General features: G+C 42.6%; 2 protein-coding genes across 3 annotated transcripts in view; one reads left to right on the forward strand and one right to left on the reverse strand.

Moving 5' to 3' along the window:
- TEX10 (testis expressed 10) overlaps positions 1-15533 on the forward strand; it is a 62299-nt gene extending 46766 nt beyond the window's left edge. The window contains exons 13-16 of the mRNA XM_064150085.1: positions 10906-10986; positions 12956-13137; positions 14034-14244; positions 15296-15533. Coding sequence (XP_064006155.1) covers positions 10906-10986; positions 12956-13137; positions 14034-14244; positions 15296-15409 — 588 coding nt within the window. The 3' untranslated portion in view covers positions 15410-15533. The remainder of the gene's footprint in view (positions 1-10905; positions 10987-12955; positions 13138-14033; positions 14245-15295) is intronic.
- Positions 15534-15764: 231 nt separating this feature from the next.
- INVS (inversin) overlaps positions 15765-24766 on the reverse strand; it is a 112390-nt gene continuing 103388 nt past the window's right edge. Inside the window, exons 14-16 of one of the 2 annotated variants that reach the window (XM_064150083.1) lie at positions 20810-21042; positions 19684-19764; positions 15765-16678 (exon numbers count right to left, since the gene is read on the reverse strand). In XM_064150083.1, coding sequence (XP_064006153.1) covers positions 16563-16678; positions 19684-19764; positions 20810-21042 — 430 coding nt within the window. In that variant the 3' untranslated portion in view covers positions 15765-16562. The remainder of the gene's footprint in view (positions 16679-19683; positions 19765-20809; positions 21043-24766) is intronic. The other variant, XM_064150084.1, reaches the window with a different exon arrangement.

Below are 24766 nucleotides of genomic sequence, written 5' to 3' on the forward strand. Positions count from 1 at the left end.
AGGTTGTTATACCAAGATGTGATGTGCAAGTTAAACTATTCCCAGTGAGTGCTTGCCAGAAGGACTGATGCTATTGCAGTTCTGGGGTCTTTTCTGTGGGGTTTTTGGGTGCGATTTCTCCTCCTCCCTCTGGAATTTATGGACAGCAATGTAGGGGCACGTCTTCAATAGCTTTCTTTTCCACTAGAGAAGAATTAAGATATTCTTTCCTCTTGCCTCTGCTCTGGTAGTAACAGTTTTTGGAACATACAGTGTTTCAAGTCTCTCTGTTTTCACAAAGAGAAGAGGTAAGTGTTAAGGCAACCACTGCCTTTTCTGAGTTACAGGGTTCCATTAATTTTTCACTTGGTTAGTTTTGATTTCAGGTGTAGTTATAATATACTAAGTGTTGGATAAGCAAAATTATGCTGAAGTTAGCATGTAAAAAAATTAAAAAATCAGATGTTATGCTTTTAGCTGAGTGCTTTTTCTGTGTCTCTTACAGTGCTGTGATCATTAAGTTGTAGGGATTTTCTCTTTTCTGAGTGATATTCTCCAGCTTTAACCATGATGAGCTATATTCCATTTGTAAAGAAAATATTCTTGGGCCTGTATTCCATAAAATGTTTAGGGTTTGGAGGCTGGACCATTTGGAAAAGAAAAGGCAGCAGGAAGGAAGAGTATATACAAAAAATCTTGGCTTAGGAAAAGTCTTTCAGTTCAAAATTTGCCAAAAAGTGTGCAGGAATATGTTTTTGTAGAGCAAGTGTGTTCCTCCAGGTATTGAACAAGCTACTCTGCTCTCAAAAGAGCACAAAACAAGCAGCAACATAAAGTCCCAAATCCCAGAGGTGCAGCCCCTGGAGAGAGGACTGCCAGAAAAGCTCTTCTAGGATGTCTTGAAAAAGAGTGAGTTTTGTGTGCATTGTGTTTGAGGGAGGTGAGTTTGGACATAGCTTTCTCCATGTGTATGTAGTTCAAGGTGTGATCAAATTTTGTTTCCATAATATTTTTGGCTGTGATAAAGTTACTTTATTTAAATGAAGTGTTACAAGAAATAATAAAACACACTGACTTAGTTGTGCTTTTGGTAGAACCAAGTAGAGCAGCATTGCTGGTGCATGCTGAATCTTTCATGCTTTCCTTTGCTGGGTGTGGTGGTTTGGGAGTTACCCACCCCCCCACTCTTATGAAATCATCCAGATTAGACTCAGCTGGCTGGAAGCTAAGGAGTGGAGCTTTGCATTTGCAGCTTAGCACAATATACAAGCAGGTATTTACAATATTTACATCTGTATGCAGAAATATACCAGTTAAAAGCAATACAGAAACACAACAGCCCTCCCAGAAATCAGAGTCCCCAGGAGGGGCTCCCACCACCCTTCCACCTTCTTTCCATCCCTCTACCTTATCCCAGGGTATGCCTTATGTGTAAGGTGACTTTGGAGGATCAGCAAGGGGGGTTAGAAGCAGAAGGATTAGTCACACAAATCCAAGCAGAAACATACAGTGACAGAGAGACACACTGTCTTATCTGTGTTTGTGTCTTTGTTTTTATACATCTCAGCAAGCCTATGAGTGAAGTAGAGATCACCATTTTTTCCTTTTCACAGCCTATAATCTAATATTTCTAATTAAAAGATTCCAGTTGGCCTCAAACCATCACAGCTGCTGAATGTGGAGTCTTTCATGCTTTCCTTTGCTGGGTAACGAAGTTCATGGTGATGTAGTGTGAAGCAAAATATTGGCAGTAATTTAGGTAGCTAGCAAGTGAGAACAGCCCTCTATTGGCTGCAGAACAGGCAGCATTCAGGCCTCTGCTTTGTGAAGTGCTTATCTAAGAGAGTTCTCATTGTGTAGTCTTAATTCTGAGTTTCCTCCTAAGAGCAAAATACTTTGTTGTGGATGAAAATGAATAAGGAGCTGGTGGAATTAGGATTTGACAGCCTGCTCTCCTATTAATAAATGAGAATAGCAGTCATGTTATTTTAGTTAGTTCATCCATCTTCCTCTTCCTTCCCTTCCACTAGTTTTGTCTAAGGCATTGGCTAGTTTTTGTCTCTCTGATCATTCAGTCCAAGCAAACACTAGCTGCATATAAGTTTTATGACAGTTAGCAAGTGGAAGAGAAAAACACTAGATGAGCACAAGGCAGTTTGTAACTCGTTTTCTGCATCCTGTGTAGTGGCAGCAGCCCTCTGGCCAGCCTGCGTGGGCATCACTGCACCAGGCTCAGCAGCTGCTGCCCGTTGTTCCATGAGGGTGCCAGAGGGTTGTGAAGCAGGAGCAGCTGGGGTTAGGGTGCTGAAGAAATAGAAGGGCAAGGGGTGTGAAGAGTCCCAGGCATGAATGTGTAGGAGGCCACAGCTTTTGTTGGCTTTATTGCTCACTGTTGGACTTTATTTTCAAATCCAGAAGGCATCAGCCTGAGCTTTCTGGCACACACTGGCTGTACTGTGCAGTTCATGCTGGGCATTCCTCATGGTAAAAAACCACAGGAGGCAATCCAGTGTACAGTGTATGCATGTCAGGTGCTGAGGAGTAGGTATGCCTCTGGAGAGGGCAGGCTGGCTAAAGGAGACAAATAACTTGAGCTGTTTTCAAATGGCAGTTTGGACTTTAGGAATGCTGTATCTGGTGCACGTGGTAGCATGTGGCTAATTGGTGAAAAGGCCAAGCAAATACACTTCTGATAGAAACTAATGTTTTTAAGTAGTTTATAACATAAAACCTCTTTTGAGATTGATACAACTGTTTGTCTAGAGAGAGAGTGGTAATTGGTGTAGTGGAACTGGTGGAATTGGTGTAGCATGAAGCCATGCTAAATTTCTGGTGGAGGCTTCTAGGTAATGCTGATTTTTCACTTAAGGAGCAGTGCTTTTAAAATTATCCCTTCAAATGCTATTTTGTATAGCTGTAAAGTTTAATCTTCATGTCTTGTCCAAAAGATATGTCAGATGGGGAAACCTTGGTTCCTGTTCTGGAGTGACTTCTGCCTTACTGCAGCCAGTGATTGAAAATCAGACTCCTGCAGCTGAAATAAATAGGGCTCCAGAATGGATGGTTGCAGCCTTAGGGAAGAGGCTTCAGTCTTTGCTCATTTTAACTGTGCCTATAGTGTTTGTCGGTAATTTTGTTCACTCCCCTGTAATTGAATTGCGCTGCCAATATCAAATGAAATAGTGCCAACAGAAATGAACAATTTAACAAGGTAACCACGTATACATGATAATATCTGTTGTAATATTTGATATTTGTGACACTTGAACGTTTTGGAGGGGGAAAGCAAATGATAATTTGAAGGTTCTGCTTGAAGTCAAAGATTCTAGAGGTATATTGAGCACATAAGAGACTTGAAATGAAATACTCAGCAAAATGTTTAAGAGCAAACCCATGGGAAGGTCAGCTGCTTCTAAAAACAGTCCTGAATCTAATATACACTAATGGCTGTCAAAACCAGAGAAGTCTTGTAAGTGAAATAGAGTTGAGAAGGCTGTACCTGCACTGATAGGCTATGGAAAGTTCTGCCAATTCAATAGAGATAGCAAGTCTTAATTAAAAGTTCTTCAAGATGTCTGTTTGAAGAAGTAAAAGCTGGTATTGTAGCACTACTGCTTAACTTCAAGCAGAGATTAACACTTTAAAAAACCCACTGTTTCTTTTTCATGTAGATTTTGAGTTGAAGTTCCTGTGTAGATTTTGACTTGTCATGTCCATTGAGCTTTCCAGGTTTGAGTTACGCTGGGCAGAAAAGGCAGCTGAGGGTAAATGGTATTGCTATGCTGTATTTTTTATTGTCTTAAGGAGGGTAAAAAGTATATCTGTTAGTATATCTATTAGTGCTCTGTAAAACTACATCTTGGCCAAATTTATTGTTTAGAGAAGGGGAGGCTCTGGGGAGACCTAATAGCAGTCTTTAGTACCTGAAGGAGGCCCACAAGAAGGATGGAGAGACTGTTTACAAAGACCTGCAGTGACAGGTAATGGCTTCAGACTAGAGAAGAGCAGATTTAGATTGGATGTCAGGAACAGGCTTTTTACTGTGGGACTGGTGGAACACTGGAACAGGCTGCCTAGGGAGGTGATTGAGGCCTCTTCCCTGGAGATATTCAAGGTGAGGCTCAACAGGGCTCTGGGCAAGCTGATCTAGTTGAGGAAGTCCCTGCTGACTGGGGAGGGTTGGACTAGATGACCTTTGGAGGTCCCCTCCAGCCCAGACCATTCTATGATAATGTTGGTTTTGTTTTTTTTTCTCTTGGAAAGTAATGCAAATTCCAAGAAAGAAAAAGAATTTATATAAAGAAATGATACCTTCTAATATAAATAAAGCTTTTTTTCCAAGGTCTCTTCCATAATTTCCTTAAGACATAAAGCTCTAAAAAAAAAACCCAACGAAACCAAACAGCACCAACATCCAAAACAAAAGCCATAATGAAAAAAACAACCAAAGGAAAAACCCAAACAAACAAAACCAGTAAAACCTAAACCTCAAAATATGAAACCCCAAAACCTACCTTTGTTTTCAGGACAATACACCACTGCACCCCACCTTATGCGCTTCCACCGTATCTTGTGCCCTCTTACGGCCATTGCCCTGTGTTGCTAATATGAATTCAGGTCTCCACAGTTACTGTGCTGCCTATTCACAACCTGGCTCATGGATACCTAACCTAAATTTGCTCCAAAAGACAGGCTTTGTGGGACAAGAGCTAGCTTCGTAAGTGTACGCTTTTCTGTGTTTTGAAGCTCTTTTGTTTAGGGGATGGGCAGGCAGGAAAATTGGGAGACTTGTATATGATATTCCTTTGACTGTCTTGTGTGTGGTCTGCCAAGGGGGTAGAATAGGTGCTGGTGACATCTTACAGTGAGGAAGCTGCAAAGCAGAAAGGTTTGTTATGGCTGCAGGATGAAACAAAGGCTCCTTGGCTAGCAAAGCTATTTCCTGGTGTCCTTTATCTGAATATCATTAGTGAGGAGGCTTTGAGAAGAGAACACAGGTGTGTCATTTTTCAGGTACAGCTTTGTCTACTGGGTAGCACATGAGCTGTTGAGCATAAAACCTGGTTTTGCTGGCACAGTATTTTCAGCAATGCCCATCGCTTAGTGAGGCAGTAGGATTGTCTCTAGCCCAGAGTTTTCTGCTTCCTGGCACCAAATTGTGCTGGTACACAAGCTTAAATGTGTGGTCAAATTGCTGCACAGAAGGTGAGCAGTGGTGATTGTCCCCTGACAAATAAAGGCAGCTTCACCTGGGACTGTTGACACAATGTAGGCTTAACAGACTGCGTGCCCCAGTCAAGGTGTCTGCAGTAGGCACTCACCACAGTTGAGCAGGTGCAAGGGGACTTTGTGCGCTGCAGTTGTCCTGTTTCTGAGCCAGCAGTTGGACATTAACTGTGTTTTGTAACCAGAACTTCTAAAACTTTGGAAGTAGGTGGGACACGATACACATTTCTTAAGCATTGGTAATTCTAAACAAGTTTGGCTATTCTGTTTTGCTCTGCTGAATGTAATGTTAGCCCCAGAGCGTGAGTTTTGGGTTTTTTTTTCCTTGTTGCCCACCTATGTAATGTTTTTCTGGGCCTTAATGGTCTCAAAGATCTCTTCCAGCCTGTTGAGTTCCATGATTTTACAGGCTTTTTCCTTTTGTTTAACCAAGGTTTGAGTTTGGTTTACTGTGCTCGTGTCGGGGTTTCATGTGAGGTTTGTTTTTTTGTGATGTGTGTTTTCTGAAGTCACTGAATCAGGAGTACCTTTCACATCCACCCCCGTGAGCTTAGCCAGGGCAGAGGAACAAAGATCTCTTGTTGCACGCAGCTTTCTCAACAACTCAGGGCACTGTTAATATTGCCCTGTCAAATCAGTTTATTTCAGGAGGAGAAGCAGCACCTGTCAAGGGAGCGCACTGTCTGATAAGCTAGGGCGCTCCGGGGGAAGCTGGCCAAGCTTCAGACGACAAGCTTCATTGCCTGCCCCATCACCTGAAAACTTCTCATTTTCCACGCTCTGCAGTAACATGTTTTACTGGAGAGAGCCCTGCTCCAAACAGGCATTCCACAAGGGCTTGGGAATTGACTGCAGAGCAGCCTGCTATGTTGTAGTTACCTGCCTTTGAGGTGCATGTCAATGCCAACTGAAAAATGTACTTTTCAAGTTCAGGTTGGGATATAGTGTCTGGTGTGTGCCAGCTTCCTTTGGGGTAAAATCCCTTCTTTGGTCTGACTTCACACAGCCAGCTCACTAAAATACTCCAGCCCATTACCCACCTGCTCGCTTGCTTCCAAGCTTGAGCCTGTCTTCAAAGGAAAGTGAATGCTTTGCTTTGAAAAAGAGTACTTTGCAGCATGGGCAAGCTTGGAATAATATGCAGCTTTCCTCTGGAGAGTTACTGATGGAACATTTCCCTCAAGGCTTTTCCAAGTCACTGTTCTACCAGGTTATGGGAAGCCTTCACAGTGGTTTTGGGTTTCAGTTGCTGTTTCCCCCCATTTTAGCTGGCTGCTTATGATGGTTTGGGTGTTCCCCACCCCCCACACACTTTAGAAATCACCCAGACTAGTCTCAGTCGGCTCTGGGAATATAAATGAAGCTATTTACAGCTAGCACAATATACAAGCAGATATTTACAGTATATACAGTTATAGACAGAAATAGACAAGGTAAAAGTAATACAGAAACACAACTCCCCTCCCAGAAACCTGAGTCCCCAGGAGGGGCTCTCAACCACCCCTGCACCTTCCCCCTGCCCCTCTCAACCTTACCCCAGTCCTAAAGAAGAACAGAGGTTCAGCCAAGAGGTTAAGAAGCAAAGGTGAGTGGCAGGTGAGGTTAGGGAGATGCAGCTCAGTTAGCAGCCAGAGCGAGAGTGTGACAGAATGGCGAGAGCGTTATCTAATGTTTTCCTTTCTTCTTGTTCAGCAAGACTCTGAGGGGAGCAGACATCACCACTGTTTTCCTTTCACAGCCTGTGATCTAGTTCTTTGCACCAAAACATTCTACCCTGCTTCAAACTAGCACACTGCTGCTGGAGTTTGTCTTCGGCCTGGCAGGCAAGGAGGCCCCACGCAGTGACAATTTCCTGAGGCACTACTGAGGAACCTGTTGTTGTAGCTACAGGATGGGTAGTTGGGCTTGATTTGGGTTTGGTTCGAAGAACTGCCAGTGGATTAAGGAGCCTGTAGTATTTGCTGCATAATAGCAGCAGATTAGCCCTGTACTTAAAGAGAATGCTTTGCTTTGGCTTAGTTTATTCGAGTAGACATGCAAACAAAATTAAAAAGGAAACAAGTACCACCCCCAAAGCTCTAAACCTGTTATAAAATACCTGGCTCAAAAAGGTATAAACCTCCCTTTGCAGTCAGAAATTCTTGTTCTCTGCCCATTCAGTTCAGTAACGCTCAGAAACAAAACTGCACTGGAGTTAGTCCAACACCAATCTGTGAACGCACCAAAAATGTGATCAATGCTAGTCAAACCTAAAATAATGGATCAGCTGTGACATTTTATTATGGAAATTAAACATCATGCAAGCCCTTGCCTAAGGACAATAAACTGTCAGGAAAAATACTCATTTTCATGTGATAATTAAGTTTTCTTTGCTTTTCATTTCCTCGTCTAATAACGTTTCAGTTTCACTTTTTGTAACAGGCATTTGTTCTGAAAGCCATTTGAAACTGGATTTGATTGCTGGCATTGAAAAGGGCTGCCACTCCCACTTAATGGTGGGAAAACAGAAGTGGATGTAGGGAGTGGCTGTGCTATGTTGAGGATCAGAAAGACCTAAAAGGCTGGGAAACTAACTTGCCAGTGCACGTTTCCACAACCCATCTGAGCAAGCGTGCTGCTTTTCGGTCATATGATGCCTGTTTCCCTTGCCAGCTCTGTGAGTCTGAGTGTCAGTGATTTGTACCTGTTAGGAAATGCTCCTGTAGATTGCCTTGCTTGGAGAACCTCAGTGGACTGGTAGGTCTGTTCTAGGGACATAGTACCAAGAGTAAAATAGTAATGGTTTTATTAATAGCGGAACCTGTAGTTTGCTGGGTGGAGCTGATGGATTTACCTTCAGAGTCTTCAGTTGGACCTCTTGTTGGGTATGTATTGAATTAAAAGGGATCTCTTTTCAGCATATTGTATTGTGTCAGATGCTCACAAGCAAATGGTATATTCCGTTTGTAAACTTCCTGAACTCTGCCTTATGAGCAACAAACATCTCATGCATTTTCCCTTCTACGATCATCCTTCCTGGCTTCCATCCCACTTGCATTCCCAGCCAGCTGTGATCGATGTTATTTTCTATTTCTGTTCGGCTGTATTTGTTTTCCTGCAGCATTTTTTACCTCTTTGTGGTATTTGTAAGTGATGACAGTATCCTTTCTCAGGTGTAGTCTTGCCAGCCTCAACAAGTTATTTCCATTGGCACCTGTAAGACAGGATCTCTGATCTCTGTGGAATTGTTCTCTGCCTGTCCAGTTTGAATTCAGCTTTCTTGCAAACGAGTGACTCCTGTTTTGCACAGTACATCAGGAATAGTCTAAGTAGGGCCTTATGGAGTAGTACTGAGCAGTCGATCAGTACTGTGCCTGTTACATCCATTGTGATTATTTTTCCATCCTAAAGTCACATTTGCCCATTTCATGGTTGTAACACATCTACCATCTGGTCAGTTACTACACATAGGTTGTTCTCTTTGTTTCCAACTGCTACGACTTATAGCTGCACACAGAAACTTTCGTCAGTCTCCAAGCACGTCACCTGCCACTGTTGTTCCACTGAACTTTCTTCTGTGTCTGTGAATCATCAAACCCATGTGATCTTTTTTGATAGGTTAGTCCAATCCTCCTGTCGTGGCAGGGTTTCTCAGCTTCGAGCTGTCAGCAGACAGATTTAATCAATGTAGCTTTACCTTCAGTGTAAGCAGTACTTGTTAAAATACGAGGTCAAATTGGCATCAGAGTTTGTCCTTGACTTGACAATCCCCAGTAGTAACCTCTGTCTCATCTCGACTTTATTCCTTGACACTGCTAATACACAGATGTTTCAAGTGCCTTTCCTGGGAATACTCCAAAGTACTTAATATTTTATTATTCCAAATGGCAGTGAACAGAAGCACTGCTGTATCTAGAATGGAGCATGAGTTTGAATATGATTTTGTCATTAGAATCATAGAATCACAGAATCGCCAGGGCCAGAAGGCACCTCAGGGACCATCTAGCTCTAACTCCCCTGCCAATGAGCAGGGACACCTCATACTAGATCAGATTGCTCAGTCTTATCCAGCCTGGCCTTAAAAAGTTCTAGGGATGGGGCTTCCACCACCTCCCTGGGCAAGCTGTTCCAGTGTCTCACCACCCTTTGATAGCATCAAAAAATCTGGGAGTGTATTCAGTGCAAGAATATCTATTAAAATGTTTTCTAAATAGTCCTACAAGACAAAACTTCCAGAATGACTCCTGTCAAACTCAGTAACAAGAGTAAATGTCCTGACAGCCTAACAATATTATGTTCCATCAGGTGGAAATGCTCAAGATCTCCTGAATTTGGCCATCTTAAGCAGGGCTAAAGGCATGTGTGGCAGGTAAAGCTGAAGGAGGCTGAGCACGCTTTTGTTTGTCACAAATCATACTGCTTGGCTCTTTTGGATTGAACCATGATGAGCAGCCATGTTACTTAGGACTGAGTTTCCATAGTGCAGCATCCTGAGCTCTATAGTTCTTTTCCTGACCTTTCCTTTCTTTGGAGTGTCTCTTCAGCTGGAAGTGCTGTGGACTAATTCTTCTTGGCATAACATAAGTGATGTTTTCTGTTTTGTGGTTGTGTCCTCTTTTAGGTGTCTCAATCTGCTCCGATTAAACTGAAGTCTCAAAACCAGGACACTGTCACAGAATTTAATCTGTCAGGTCATCCTGGGAAAGTTTTCTTTAGTTTTATTTCAGGCAGCAAGAAATGGGGCTTGCCTAATTGAGATACTTGTAGAAGTATCAAGGACTTACTTCCTTCAAATATCTGATCTTGCTTTTTTATTTCTGGTTCTGTTAAGCACAAACAAGATTTAATTAATTTACTGGTTCAGGTTTCATTCTTTATGTATTGGTTCTTCCACTGTCTTTGTCCTGATCAGGATGCCATGATTGCTAATGGTCTAATAATGCACTCATACTGTGTGCATTGCTGCCTGGAAGCTTCGGTTGACACTCTGGTGGGATGAGCAGTGAATGTAAACAGGGAGGAGTCATCTAAACTCTAATTTGCAAAACTATTGGTTTACATGGGAAGGAAAATACAGAGAAAGCCATCTGCTGAGGACTGTAGTACAGCTCACTAGCAGGTCTACAAGAACACTGGCTCTATCCTATCCAAGAGTCATATAGTGTTTTTTGGGGTTGTGGTCAACTCTTCCCCTCACCCCCTATAAAGGCAGCATTAAGCTGGTGGGAGTTCATAAAAGAGGATGTCCCTTTGTAGTATTTGGTATCATTTTCAAATGTAACATTTTTGTCAGGGTAAAGTTGTAAATGTGTCTTTGCTACTTGCTTCGTTACACTTTTCTGTCCCATTTCACTGTGATTCCTCTTGTTTCCTGCTTGATGAAGTTGTTGACTGAAATTTATGAGCTTCAGGAAATACAGAGGCTTGGTGTGGTGCTGTAGCTAGATAGAATATTTTTTGCCTTGTGCTTTTAGCACATGGGTAAAAAGAAGAAAGCCACTACCCAAAAAAGCTAATGGTCTAGGCTGTCATCTCTTCAAACACTCAACAGTTTCTGCTGACAATGTTAATCTCATAGCACTGTAAAGAATCTACACGGGGAGACAACGCTGCTGCATGTCCTTGTAGGCGTTTTGTACTTAGGTTTGTCAACACAGAATGACCACACAGGGAATGGTTACATTTAGAGTACTTAAATATAACTTTGTTGTATTAAAACAGGTCATCTGTCACAGCTTGTCCACTATACCTTCCCAAAGTCAGTGTTTTGATATTCTCCAGACTGGCATCTGTAAATACTTGGTAAGTACCATTTTGTCTTCTAGGTTAACTTTCTTGTGGTCAGTTTTGTAAGAGTCTAACAAACCTTCAAATCCACTTCTTTCGTTTACTTCATGGATAACTTCAGCATTTGCAGATGCTATCACAAGATAGCAGAGCTTTAAAGAAATACCTAGTAGCTGTTGGTATTCTCTTTTATGAGTAGTTCAGCTTGGTTTTAAGCCAGGACAGCCATAAACTAAAGGCTTTTTGGTTTGCTTTACTTTTCAGAGGAGTGACTGCCAACTCTAGATGAGCTTTAGTCTGTCTTCTTCTATTCCCAAGCAATCTCTGAGCAGAAAAGGGGATGACAAAGCCAGAGCTGGGAACAGAATTGTAAGGGCCAGAATCTGCAGTTGCCTGTGATGCTCCTTGCTGAGAGGGGAGGACCTGGCTGTCCTCCTGTCAAGATAGTTCTGCAATAGAGGAAGTGTCTGCCGCTCCCTCTATGGAGTCCTACTGCAAAATTGTTAGACCAAAGCTTCCACAGGGAGTGAGTGGCTTAACTGTTGCTGCAGTCTGGGTTTTTTGAGGTGATTGCTGACTTAAATCACAACTTTGAGATAGCCTTACATGTCTTACTGTCCTGAGAGAAAATGCATTTGGGTTTTGTAGTTGATTAGACTGCTGTCCAGGATCTCTAACTGGATGGCAACACCTAACAGGGAAGTAAGACATCCTGCAGGCAACATCCTAAGTGGGAGATGTTTGAGCAGCCTCATCTGCTGGATTTGTATAAACCAAGTTGTCTGTTCACACCACCTGCCAGACTGGCTGACTGGAACATTTCACCATCAGTTTTGGCTAATTTGACCTTCAGGATGCTTCTTTATATGCAGACATGCATGTAGCTTGCTATTACTACTTGCTGTTTGGTCAGGAACACCCTTAGTAGTTTTTAGTACCTCTGTGTCCTGTAGGAGAGTCAGGTTAGCAACAGGTGATTTTTTTTCTTTTAATGGCTTTACAGAACAGAACTGTAGGTAGTTACTTAGTAACACTTCAAACTTTAAACTGCCTTCTAATTCACTGCCTCTACCCAAAAAAAAAACCACAAACGTTTTTTTTATCCTATATTTGTCATGCTTACACAATTCATACTCAGGATGTTCTCATTCCTGCTTACACAATTCACACTCAGGATGTTCTCGTTTCAACAGAAGTCTCAGCCCAGCTTTGGGCCCACCATATGTGTCATTAGCTTTAATTTAGCTTTGCATGTGATGCTCTCATTCCTGCTGAGCCCATTGCATTTCTAAGGAGACGCATCCTGGTGACAACCCTGTAGAAACTTCTCTTTCTGGAGAGGAATTGAGTTCCCTTCTACCTTAGTGCCTGCTCACTGCTTTCTGCTGTTTCAAGACACAAAAGGGCTGTTCTGTCCCATGTGTGCTTATAAGACCTGTTCTAGCCTATTTGTGCCTGTAACATCTAATAGAGCAAGGGGCAGAGCAACGCTTTGTTTTAAAGATGTTTGAGTGTTTACTTGAGAGAGGATGGGATCAAGATGCTGATTGAACCTTCCATTGGTACAAGCAGCAGTTTCTTAAGATAACAGGGATTTGAAAAACTGTGGCAGTGTGTAGAAGTTGGAGAGAAACAAAGGAATGTGTGTAAGTACAGCACAGGAAGTTCCACCTCAACATGAGGAAGGACTTCTTTACTGTGGGTCACAAAGCACTGGAACACACTCCCCAGAGTAGTTGTGGAATCTCCTTCTCTGAATACTTTCAAGACCTGTCTGCATGTGTTCCTGTGTGACCTGCCACTAGATTATGGTCCTGTTCTGGCAGGGGGGTTGGACTCAATGACCTCTGGAGGTCCCTTCCAAACCCTAGCATCCTGTGATCCTGTATTAGGGATTGCTGGCATACTGGTGTGCTGAGACCTGCATCGAAAGAAGTTGTGTATAAAGTGATGAACTCTGTTGGTTCTTTCTGTTTTAATACAGGTTGGATTGGTGGTAATACCTGATAGCACAGCTGGATCTGTTCTATGTGCCATAAATAAGCTCTTGGATCAAGCCTGCATCCTAAGTGAAACCCTGCACAAGTTCTTAGCCTCTTGTTGTTACAGTCTCCTGTACTTTCTGCTAACGCTGGACAAAGAGGATGCAGAACACGTACAGAAAAGGTAATGCTGCTTTTTTTTACCACATTAGTTCTCTCTGCATTTATACCCACAAGTACATCGAGTTGTAAAACAGATACCCCCCACCAAATCTTCCCAGTTCATTTTGCTGTCTCTTTTGCTTACTTCAAAACAGTACTTGGATGTAAGAAAAACAACTGTAGAGTTAGCTGGAATTATTTTAAAGCAGTAACCAAAGAAAGCTTCATCTCATATTGTTCTAGTTAGCTGTCAGAAACATTCTGACTTTAGAAAGGTGGATATTTAATCTTTACTTTAGCTTTTAGTTTTCAAGGGACTGGGCTTTATAAGCTCCTTCTCTTAACTGACTTGATGTTTTAGCTTCTTACAAAACTTCTGGTGCGTTATTTTATAGAGCACATACAAATCTGTTTGATTTAAAAAACCCCAAAAGCTACAGATTTAAACTTCAGACTTTTTCTCTGACTGTTCCACAGACAGGAAGGTTTTTCAAAGCTTACATAAATTTAAAGGCAAGTGAAGGAGGACTCCAGCTTTAAAAACATACGTAGTGACTTGTTGGTCCCATTGCTTGATTTCTTCTGAGTCTTAAATAAAGATTTGGGGTACCTTAACAATGACTGAAACAATAAAAAACTCTACCCAGGTGCAGCAAGTGGAAGCTCTGTAAGAGCTTCAGCAATGTGTGTAGTTCCAGGACATGGCCTTTACATTTTTTCCAGTGCTGTATCTAATTTCAGAATATTAGCATTTCCTGGTGGACACTTTGTGTTTTGGCACTACTTACAGTGAAGGCAGTTGGCATGATTGAGTTCACAGAGGCACCTTTTCTTGAACAGCTTCAAAGCTGGCTCACAGAAGCGTGCTTGAAATACTTGTCCTCTGTCATTTCAGTGTTTGCTGTCTCTTCTCTCCAGGGATATGCTGTGGGGATCATGTATTTCTGCATTGGCACTCCTGCCACGATTACTGAGACTGATGCTGCAAAGCCTGCAAGTGAGCAGGATCTGTCGGGAAGAACTGCCTGTCGTTGCTCAGTTGCTTCGCTTGCTAATGCAGCATGGTCAGCTCAGAAGCCATATGATCACAAACGAATTCCTGGTGCAGCAGATCATCAAGGACATCATGGTATGAAGCTTCTTCTTGCTTCCCACCAGTTACAGGGGTATATGATGTTTAAAAAGTACTGCAGGTGCTTAGCAAACCACAAGTGATGGCTCTTTGGTTTGTCTATTAGAAGGCTGCTACTTGTCTGAGCTCTGGTGGTCACCGCACAGAGGAGACAGTTTTGTTGGCTTCCCAACAGCTGTCCCCAAATAAACTAGTCTTTATGTTTACCAGAGCAGAAGTATGGAGCTGTACAAAGGTGTCATTGAAACAAACAACTGCTTATGGTGCAAAACAAATTCTCTTCCAAATATTGCAAATCCCAGTCCTTAGGGTTCATGTGGCCACAGTCCAGTGGTTTTGAGAGTTGCTTTTTCTTCAGAAAAAAGATCTGAAACTGCCTTTGCACAAAGCTTTTAATTAGTTTTGAGCCTGTACAGCAGTACAGAGTAAGGCACCCACACCTGTCTGTTAGTAGCTTTGAAAAGGTGTGTTGCTAGAAACATGTAACCTCAGTACTAGTAAAAGCAGTTGTGAGAGAGTATCGTGGAAGTTCTCCAATAGAGAATGAGGTGTTTGGTTTCTTTTGGTGTTGAAAATGCCTCAGTCAGTTTTTTGTGGTGGTCCACTACAGGTGGGTTGTGTGCTGGGTTTTTTTTAAGCTCTTATGAGAGCTAAAGAGAGCCTGACACAGCCCACAGCCCAGTATTTCATTGTTAGCAGCAGTTCTGGAGGCTGGCAGGTATTGAGCTTTCCTGCTTTAGTCGAACCACACTCGTTTGCATTTTAATTAACTGTAAGTTGCAAAACTGGAAAGGAAGCAAGACACAATAATGAAATCACATCTGTGTAGTTCACACAGTACATAAGGTAGCACTGAGTTGGTGTACCAGCAAGGCACACTTTATTTCAGCTTTAACAGGCCTACCACGTTGAAGTCTGTAAGTGAGATGAATAAGATCACCAGGCTGCCTGGTACCTTCAACAGTGCACTCTGATGAACTGTAAAAACAAAGCCCTGTGAGTGCTGTTGGTGAAACTGCTTCTTACCTTTTCCTCCCCTTCTTTTTAGACACTGAAGAGTGGTGAAGTTCAAGAGCAGTGGCTAACAGACCTCCACTACTGTTTCAACATTTACCTTGCCTCTCATCCCCAGGGACCTGGCCCTATGAACGCAGTGTATTAAAGAGGCTGAACTGCATTTATTGTAAAGCATTTACTTCTATTTAGTTTTGAATGGAAGACGTTGGAAGAAAGCTTGTCCATTTTTTTGTAAGTGAAACAGAATAAAAATTTTACACAGACCTGCAGTACCTCTGTTGCCTTTCTCTTTGTGCAAGGAGGTGTTACTGGAAGTCTTGTTAGTAGCCACGGTGACCACAGCAGGGGGTATTAAAGGAAACCCAGCTTCCTTGAATCTCACTTGCAGAGAAGCAGACTTAACACTGACTCCAATCATCTCTGATTTTGAAGCATCCTATAAATTAACAAAATTACAGAGCACCTACTAGAAGAAGAAAATAGGAAAACAACATACTTGGAAACTAGAGTACCATTTTCTTTATTTTTGCTGAGTTTGTACTTAAATATTTCTTTGCAAAGTAAGTAGTGTACACTGGCAGCTCCAAAGCTAGTGGGAGAACAAAGAGTTCTTTTAGAGTTTCTGATTGTCTTTTGCTTTCTGTAGAAACTCTTTTGTACCTGTATAAAAATAGTTACTAATATGGAAAAAATTGGTGCTACTATTAAAGGGTAGAAAACCACACACCCAGCAATTTCCATAGGTTGGGGAAAGTAATGTACTTACTGAGTGTTCCATCAACATCTCTGCTTTTCCTTCCAGATCCAAGGCTAGCTAAGAAACAGTTGGTTCTTTAGGACAGAAGTGAAGCATGAAGACTGTTCTTCTGCTCCTGCTTCAGTTTTGAAATAACACATTTAATACATTTGAGGTAAAAGAGCAGTCTCTAAGGACTGGTACGTCTTTAGTAGAGTTTCTCTCTCCTCTGAAGCTGTTTGAGTCAAAATTCCTGCTTCTGACAATGGAAGACTTTGGGAGCCCCTGCAGCTATTGGAATGCTGGACTTAGTGTTTCATTTTATGTTTCCAGGTGCAATTCAGATTTCATCCTGTAAGCAAATAAATTAACACAGTTGCATTTAAAAACTAAATTGTACAGACAAAATGAGTCCAACTCCTTAGTCTGCTTGGCATGTAGTGCTGAGACAATACAAACTGAGTATGTTGCTCAAGTTTAATACGTTGTAGATGGCTTGTACAGCAGGGGAGAGAGCAGTGGTACCAGAATGTACCTCAGAAATTCCAAACATTCAGCTGGCTTAGTGCTTGAGCCTTGTATTTTTTGCTTTTGCAGCAGTGGTTGGTCTCATGTTGTATGAAAATTGCTTTGATTTTCCCATGTTCTCCAGCAAATGAACACACTGTAGGTTGTTTACTGTAAAAGAACAAAATTATTTTGATGAATAACTCTAGTAGATAAAAAAAACCCCAAATGTTTGATCTACACTGGATTGTAGAGTTCATAAACAACCCACCAGGAAAAGAACAGCCATTTTCCTGACTTCTCACTGTTCATGAGCTGTAAATAGAGTTGGTGTCTGGCACTCAGTGCAGCCGACACAGAATGCTGCTGCCTTTACGCAGCCTGTGATGATGGAGCTTAACTAGACATTTACCCTCATAAACCAATGCAGGTTCTCAGGATGATGGTTCAGTCACTAAATCAATGCCCTTGGCTGAGTTTGCTGAAGAGCAGCAAGAGACTTTGTTGAGCAATATTTAGCAACGTTAGGTGCTGGGTCATTTCTAGAAGGGAGGGGGAACTTGTCCAGGGGAGTACTTTCTGAATGACTAGAAAGCAAAACTGAATGTCAGCTGACCAGTCTCTTCAGTTTGGAGTCTGAATGAGTCCAGACATTCAGCCAATGTTTTTATTTACTGTAATGTGCTCCACATAATCCATTGTAGAGACTGGATGTGAACATTTCAGTGCTTTATCCTGTTCAAGCCAGGGTTATCCACATTTCATTATGGGGGTGAACCCAGCACAACTTCAGGACATCTTTCTAATGCCAAGAATTGCAAAATCTTCTCCTTTACAACTCTATAAACACACTTTGCTGTCCACAGTGAAACAAAAAACCCTGGCCTGCTGCTGAGAGCCTCTGCAAGCATCACTTACTGAGCTGCCAGAAGGCATCTATTTAAAAATATACTGAAAAAGTAAGAGTCATGCCAGGATCTTTTGAAGCACTTCCCCAGTGTCTACACATCTTATTGCACATGTATTTTCTATCTGGCACCCTCTGCTCCCCTCAAGTATTTGTACCTTTCAGTGCCTTTTGTGCACCCCCACTTCCAAACATCTGGTGTGCTCGTGCCAGTAAATTCACTGATTCCGGTGTGAGTCCCTGTTCCACATTTGTCACTGCATGCTTTTTCCACTACCTCTATCAACATTAAAACCAGGCCTGACAGTCAGTCTTCACCTTCCCAGATGTACCTGCTGCAAGGGAAGAATCAAACTGAGCAGCATTCTGACCTACTCCAGGCACCTACGTCAGAAATAGAGTATCTGGCATTAGCCACTGACAGCTCTGAACTTTTCCAACAAATGTAATGTTGTCATGCACAAAGGCAGGCAGATGAAAAACATGTTATTGTCTTTAAGTAAGGGCTAAAGTTCCCTGAGCTCCTATTAGGTGAATGAAAGTAGGCAGTGTTCTGAAGGAACTGGGCAGAGTTCCTATCACTATCCTATTCGTCACCAAGTTATGAAAGCAAAGGACACTCAAACCTCAAAAGAAAGCCTTTTTATTTCAGAAGACAGGGAGACCTGTTGTCCTCAGAAGTTAAACGAAAAGGAGCATTATTTGCTAAAGCTCTTTTAAAATTTAGATTAATGTCTGCATGAAGAGGTGGCAATCAAACACCTGTCTAGGCAGGGCCTCTTTAAACAGGTTTGAAACAGTGGAAGAAAAAAGCCTCTGTCTATCAAGCAAGGCAGAAACACGCCTACAGTGCTAACCAATTCAAGGATGGGTCTACTGTCAGATTGCCTTTTGCCTTCGGTTTTTGTTCAAGTGGCTGGAAAACATACTTCACATCCCTTTGCAAAGTACCTGACCTGTCTCTTTGAAGCAGCTGTTTTGTTGCTGTCTAGCTGTTGCCTGCCTCTGAACTACCTGTCAGAGAGCCATGAAGAACAAACTTCCATCAAGGCATAAATCTTCTTGTGGTGAAGGGCTCGCATTACCACCGCTCCCATCCCCAAGCAAGTGCATAACACTTGGCAAAGTCTTTCAAGCGGCATTTAGTAAGGAAGCAGCAGGAGAGATGACCATTTATTTTAACTTCATTTTTAAGGTATCTATCTGTCAAATAACACCACCTGTATAGAAGTTCCAGCCTTTAATGTAGTACTGTCACAATCTGTGTTCTTTGTTGCTGTTCTGTAGTACAAGATGTAGCCCCATCTATCTGCCTGCATAGCTCGACAGTTCCGACTGTGCCAGCCCTGCTGCCCCCAACCCAGAGCCATATATAACATTTTAGTGCCAAAACAGAACTAAGGCTTTCTCAGGGAAGACTTGGCAATGACTGCCTTCTGAGTTAGTTAGCAACAAATAATCACACGAGTTCATTAAAGCCTTAAACTTTACTGCAAGTAGAATCATGTTAAACAACTGAGGCTCAGTGCAGAGCAAGGAAACCCCATCATGCCCTCTTCAGATTAGAGTAGTAACCTTGGAATTTTTGAGTTTTCATTTGTGCATTAAACCCCTGGCAAACAGATGTGTAAATTCTTGACACATGTAGAAATATGTTCTCTTTATGGGACTAATAAATATTGGCAGTGCTGAACTAAAGAGTGAGCACCTGTAAGCAGGTTTAACCACAGCTGAATCATAGAATCATAGAATCAAGCAGGTTGGAAGAGACCTCCAAGATCATCCAGTCCAACCTAGCACCCAGCCCTAGCCAGTCAACCAGACCATGGCACTAAGTGCCTCATCCAGGCTTCTCTTGCAGACCCCCAGGGACGGTGCCTCCACCACCTCCCTGGGCAGCCCATTCCAATGGGAAATCACTCTCTCTGTGAAGAACTTCTTCCTAATATCCAGCCTATACCTACCCTGGCACAACTTGAGACTGTGTCCCCTTGTTCTAATGCTGGTTGCCTGGGAGAATCCATTTATTAAGGTCTTTGCTAGTAGCAGCTCAAGGAAAACAGGTTTTCATAGAAATGATTCAATGTAAGGATAAAAATGCAGTGCTCAAGTAATTCTGAAGTAGTGAAAGAAAGAGCAAGCAGTCACAAGAGTTTGGTAATAATGACATCATTTGATACAAGATCCCAGTCCTTGAGTAGTTTTTTGTCCTTTTCAAGGACGAAACCAACCTCATCCATACATAAACAGGAAAATGTGTGTGCCCTACCTGAGACCAGCTGCACATCAGACGGCTTTAGCTTCGAAGGAGGTCTCGTCGGCTGATAGGCTTTGCCTTCCTGAGAGTGCCCTTCAACAGAGTATCAACAGCTCTGTGTTTATTCATAGAAAGATGCAGTTGTGTACAGCTATGAACAATTTAAAGCAGACGACAGCATTATTTTATCCCTCAAATTACTCTCATTTATGAAGAGGAAACTCACAAGATGTTCTGTGTGACAGAAAATTGCAACAACCACACTGAAGTTTGAAGTTAAAACACACCTTGCAGCTGATATAAAAAAGAATGAAAAATAAAACTCTTTGCTTCATTTATTTAATAAGTTGTGGCTGTCTAAACTATAGAGCCATGAAAGAAGTGACATCATCTAATAAAGTATGTACAGTTAGCACATCCTTACTGCAAGTGATCCCTAAGAGCTGTAAAGGAACTCCAGGTTTAGAAGTAATGCTTTCCTCTACCCTCTCTATTCAAGGTGCGTTCCTTTGCACCATGCTCATTCTGGCACAGTGCAAAGCAGTGCAGTGTTACCATAAAAGAAGGGCCTGCTCTGCCAAGAGCAACCAGCTGTCTTCAAACAGGGAAGGTATTAACATGGAACGAGACCATATTCTTTATATAAAAATAATTTTTAAAACCAAGCCTCAAAACGTTTAAAATGCTGCTTAAGGAAAAAAAATAAACTATGATCCAGATAGCCACTGTGCAGCTATCCCCAGATGAACTGCTCCATTCTCTTTGCACATTGATATATGTGAGCAGCTCTAGCAACAGAATTGGGTGTTTGCTCAAGACCTGTGCTGGAATGGAGTGAGTTGACTGGCTAGGGCTGGGGGATAGGTTGGACTGGATGATCTTGGAGGTCTCTTCCAACCTGGTTGATTCTATGATTCTATGATCTCTAGCAGCAGCCATTTAAAATCACAGAGGTCTTGGATTTTTTTCAACCTGAAACAGAAATAGAATTACCCCAAAGCCTTGATATCTGCCTGATTTTTGTAAACAGCTGACATTTCTGATTATGTAAGAAATGCATAGATGAACACAAAATACAGGAAATGCTCTGGCATAAATAAAAGCGTAGCTGTTTAGAATACAGTGAAGACAAAATTACCATAGATCTGCTTCAGGATGGACTGCTTGCTGGTTTTTATGGCTGAGCTGGTTTTATTTATAGATTTCAGATTTTTACATGAAGGAACTGATTTCAGAGGGCCATGGTTCAGCTGTTTCTTCCAAGCAACCTGAATGAAGAAGGCAGCTGTCTCTTGTCTCCATTTGTCTTCATCCTCTTTGCACTGCCGCTTAGCGCTAAGAAGCCGAAACAACTCCTGTCTTAGTTGGTAACTAGAGAGCAGAAAAGAGAAGAGCACTTGTTTTAGGTGACCTGGTTTAACTTCAGTGCTTTCCACACATCACTTCACATGGCAGATTACATGAGTAACTGGGAAAACAGAACTCTGTGTTAAGTCATTTGGATAAGAAATGTTTGCTCAGGAGAGAATGTAGGAGCTGGGTTCAATTCTTGATGCATCCATTATTTCACACAGCTAACACAAAGATCTGGCGTTACAGGTATTCAAAGTTACAGTAGTGCAGTATTGGCTTATCAGATGCTTTGTAACATGGAAGATCTGGAGAAGACAAAATCTAGAATATTTATGAAGTAAGAATATAATTATACTGTTTGCTCATTTCCACTCCACTGACAGCTTAATTGTACTCAGTTTTCTCATATGCTTTACCATTATGAGAGATGAGCCAAATCCACCTCTTACAGGTTCAACTGCACATCTTCGCTACAGAAAACTCAGATGTTTTCCACCCCTCCTCTGAAGATGCTCCACTCACTTTCTTTCCAGAATTCTTTTCTTCCCTTTTCTGTCACCTGACCAAACATTGCCACAGTTGCTTTGATCTTACACACAGGCACAGCCCTGATCCAAGTGGCAATCTATCCTCACTTTGGTGGGTAATGACACCAGCAAGGAGAAGCTGCAGTTTGTTTTTTCTTGAATCAGAGAGAAGTATTCAATCAGATATTGGCATTTCACACTCACAAGTTAATTAACTGTCTTAGCAATTAACTCTCAGTCTTCTAGTATAAACCTGTCATGAATATTGAGTAACACTTGTAAAATATTAATTATAAGTATTTGGTAATGGGCCAAATCCCACTGATCATCATTCCCTCTGGCATTCAAAAAGGCTTCTACTTCATGCACTGGTAAAGGGAAGGAGGAAGGAGGGAGAAAGAGATGATTCTGTTCTGTTGCTCCATCTGCAACAAGTTCGTTCTAACTTAACAACAGAAGACAACCAGAGAATATATAAGCCAAAGCACTATGTAATTCAAACACAAGAGCAGCTGTATGTAGAAAATGAGTACATCAGAGCACAACAGGATGCCAAAAGGGGGTGATATGCTCAGTTACCACCCCAGTAATTGTAAACTTTCAATAAGCTTAGTACATAACCTCTGAAATTTGCTGAGTGAGAAAAATGCATTTAATCTTAATTTAGTGGAGCCTCAGAAGTCAAGCATGCAGTATTGCATAGTTCATTAAAAGACATAAATGTTGGGAACACACTTACGGTGTGACTCCATGATTGCCTACAAGTTGCAGAGAGATGTACAAATTCAGAACAACCCCATGCAGTGCTACAGGCTGGGGACACAGTGGTTGGAGAGCAGGGACCTGGGGCTACAGGCTGACAGCCAACTGAACATGAGCCAGCAGTGTGCCCAGGTGGCCAAGAAGGCCAAAGGCTTCCTGGCCTCTATCACGAATGGTGTGGCCAGCAGAACCAGGGAAGTCCTTCTGCCCCTGTACTCGGCATTGGTTAGGCTACATTTTGACTACTGTGCCCAGTTCTGGGGTCCTCAATTTAAGAAAGAAGTTGAGGTGCTTGAATGTGTCCAGAGAAGGGCACCAAGGCTGCTGAGGACCTTGGAGCATAGCCCTATGAGGAATGGTTGAGGGAGCTGAGGGTGTTCAGCCTGGAGGTGGCTCAGGGGAGACCTTATTGCTCTCTACAACTACCTGAAAGGAAGCTGTAGCCCGGTGGGGGGTTGGTTTCTTCTCCCAGGCAACCAGGGACAGAACAAGAGGACAGTCTCAAGCTGCACCAGGGCAGGTTTAGGCTGGATGTAATTTAAAAATTCTTCACAGAAAGAAGGCCATGGGAATGGGCTGCTCAGGGAGGTGGTGCAGTCACCACCCCTCAAAGTGTTTAGAAAGATACTGATTGTTAGTGCTATGGTTTAGCTGATTTAGATGGTGCTGGGTAGCAGGTTGGACTTGATCTCAAAGGTCTTTTCCATCCTGGTTAACTCTGTGTTTCTGTGATAATTAAGAGACAGAAGAGAAAAAATAAAAAAGAACCAGGTGTGTAAAGTAGCACATCTCCTAGATCTTCCCACTGGGGTAAGAGAGGAAGAGAAAGTGAGGCAGGGCACAATTACAGAGATTTGCTAACACAACTTGAGCAGAGGATGAATTACATGAATACCACTGCAGGAAAAAACAGCTGGGGAACTGTTTCATAGTGGTGCAGAAAATAATATTAAGCTGTTTTCTTGGACCTCAGTAATTACAACCAGAAGTTCTGCTGATACATGAAACGACCCATTCACAGGTACTCCACCTTTGCACTCAGCTGTGATTTCATGCTTGTAGAGAAATTCGGGTAGTTTTTTAGCAACAAGAAAACAACCATGAGGCTCTGACACTGAGATGATGTAGGCAGATATCTTTAGAGCATGTGCACTATTTTTTTTAAATCTCAGCTCTCCCCTAAGATCTTGTTCTGAACCTAGTGGGAAATAAGTAGAACGGGGCCAAGTCTGATGTGCTACGAATCATGCAGAGATACAGGCTGGGGTCGGAGTGGCTGGAGAGCAGCCAAACAGAAAGGGATCTGGGGGTGCTGATTGATACCCGCCTGAACATGAGCCAGCAGTGTGCCCAGGTGGCCAAGAGAGCCAGTGGCATCCTGGCCTGCATCAGGAATGGTGTGGTCAGCAGGAGCAGGGAGGTCATTCTGCCCCTGTACTCTGCACTGGTTAGATCACACCTTGAGTACTGTGTTCAGTTCTGGGCCCTCCAGTTTAGGAGGGACATTGAGATGCTTGAGTGTGTCCAGAGAAGGGCGACGAGGCTGGTGAGAGGCCTTGAGCACAGCCCTACGAGGAGAGGCTGAGGGAGCTGGGATTGTTTAGCCTGGAGAAGAGGAGGCTCAGGGGTGACCTTATTGCTGTCTACAACTACCTGAGGGGAGGTTGTAGCCAGGAAGAGGTTGCTCTCTTCTCTCAGGTGGCCAGCATCAGAACAAGAGGACACAGCCTCAGGCTGCGCCAGGGGAGGTTTAGGCTTGAGGTGAGGAGAAAGTTCTTCACTGAGAGAGTCATTGGACACTGGAATGGGCTGCCCGGGGAGGTGGTGGAGTCGCCATTCCTGGAGCTGTTCAAGGCAGGATTGGATGTGGCACTTGGTGCCATGGTGTAGCCTTGAGCTCTGTGGTAAAGGGTTGGACTTGATGATCTATGAGGTCTCTTCCAACCTTGGTGATACTGTGATACTGTGATACTGTGAATCCACTGCGGTACCTTAATAAAACACACAACACATAGCCACAAAGCTACTGCACAGAGCAGAAATGTGAAGTAGATGTGTGCAATGACAAAGCTGCCAAGTGGTGTTCAGCTCCATCATTACAGAAGTTCTGATTTTAAAAACTTCTGCTCCTCAAAGTATGCCTCTAGCAAGAAGATATTTAAAATATAGCTTTGCTCCAGCAGGACAGCAAGAGTGACAGCAGCCAACTTATTGCCATCTTCTGTCAACTCACTGTGGACCCTGGAGAATGGCACAGGCCCCAGTGTCCCCCCATGAGAGAGCAAGCCAGACACAGCTCTGTAAGCCTCAGTGAGCACAATAAGCAATTAACCTTTGGCAAGCCACACACCTTAAAACACACTTTTGAGGCCTGGATTTGTAAAGTTTGTGGAGCATGGGAATTGAAACGTTTTCCCAAGAAGGGCAGGTTTAATACAGTGAAGAGGACCAGT

The sequence above is a fragment of the Pogoniulus pusillus genome, chromosome 10, assembly GCF_015220805.1.
Source record: "Pogoniulus pusillus isolate bPogPus1 chromosome 10, bPogPus1.pri, whole genome shotgun sequence".
In the NCBI taxonomy this organism is placed as follows: Eukaryota; Metazoa; Chordata; class Aves; order Piciformes; family Lybiidae; genus Pogoniulus; species Pogoniulus pusillus.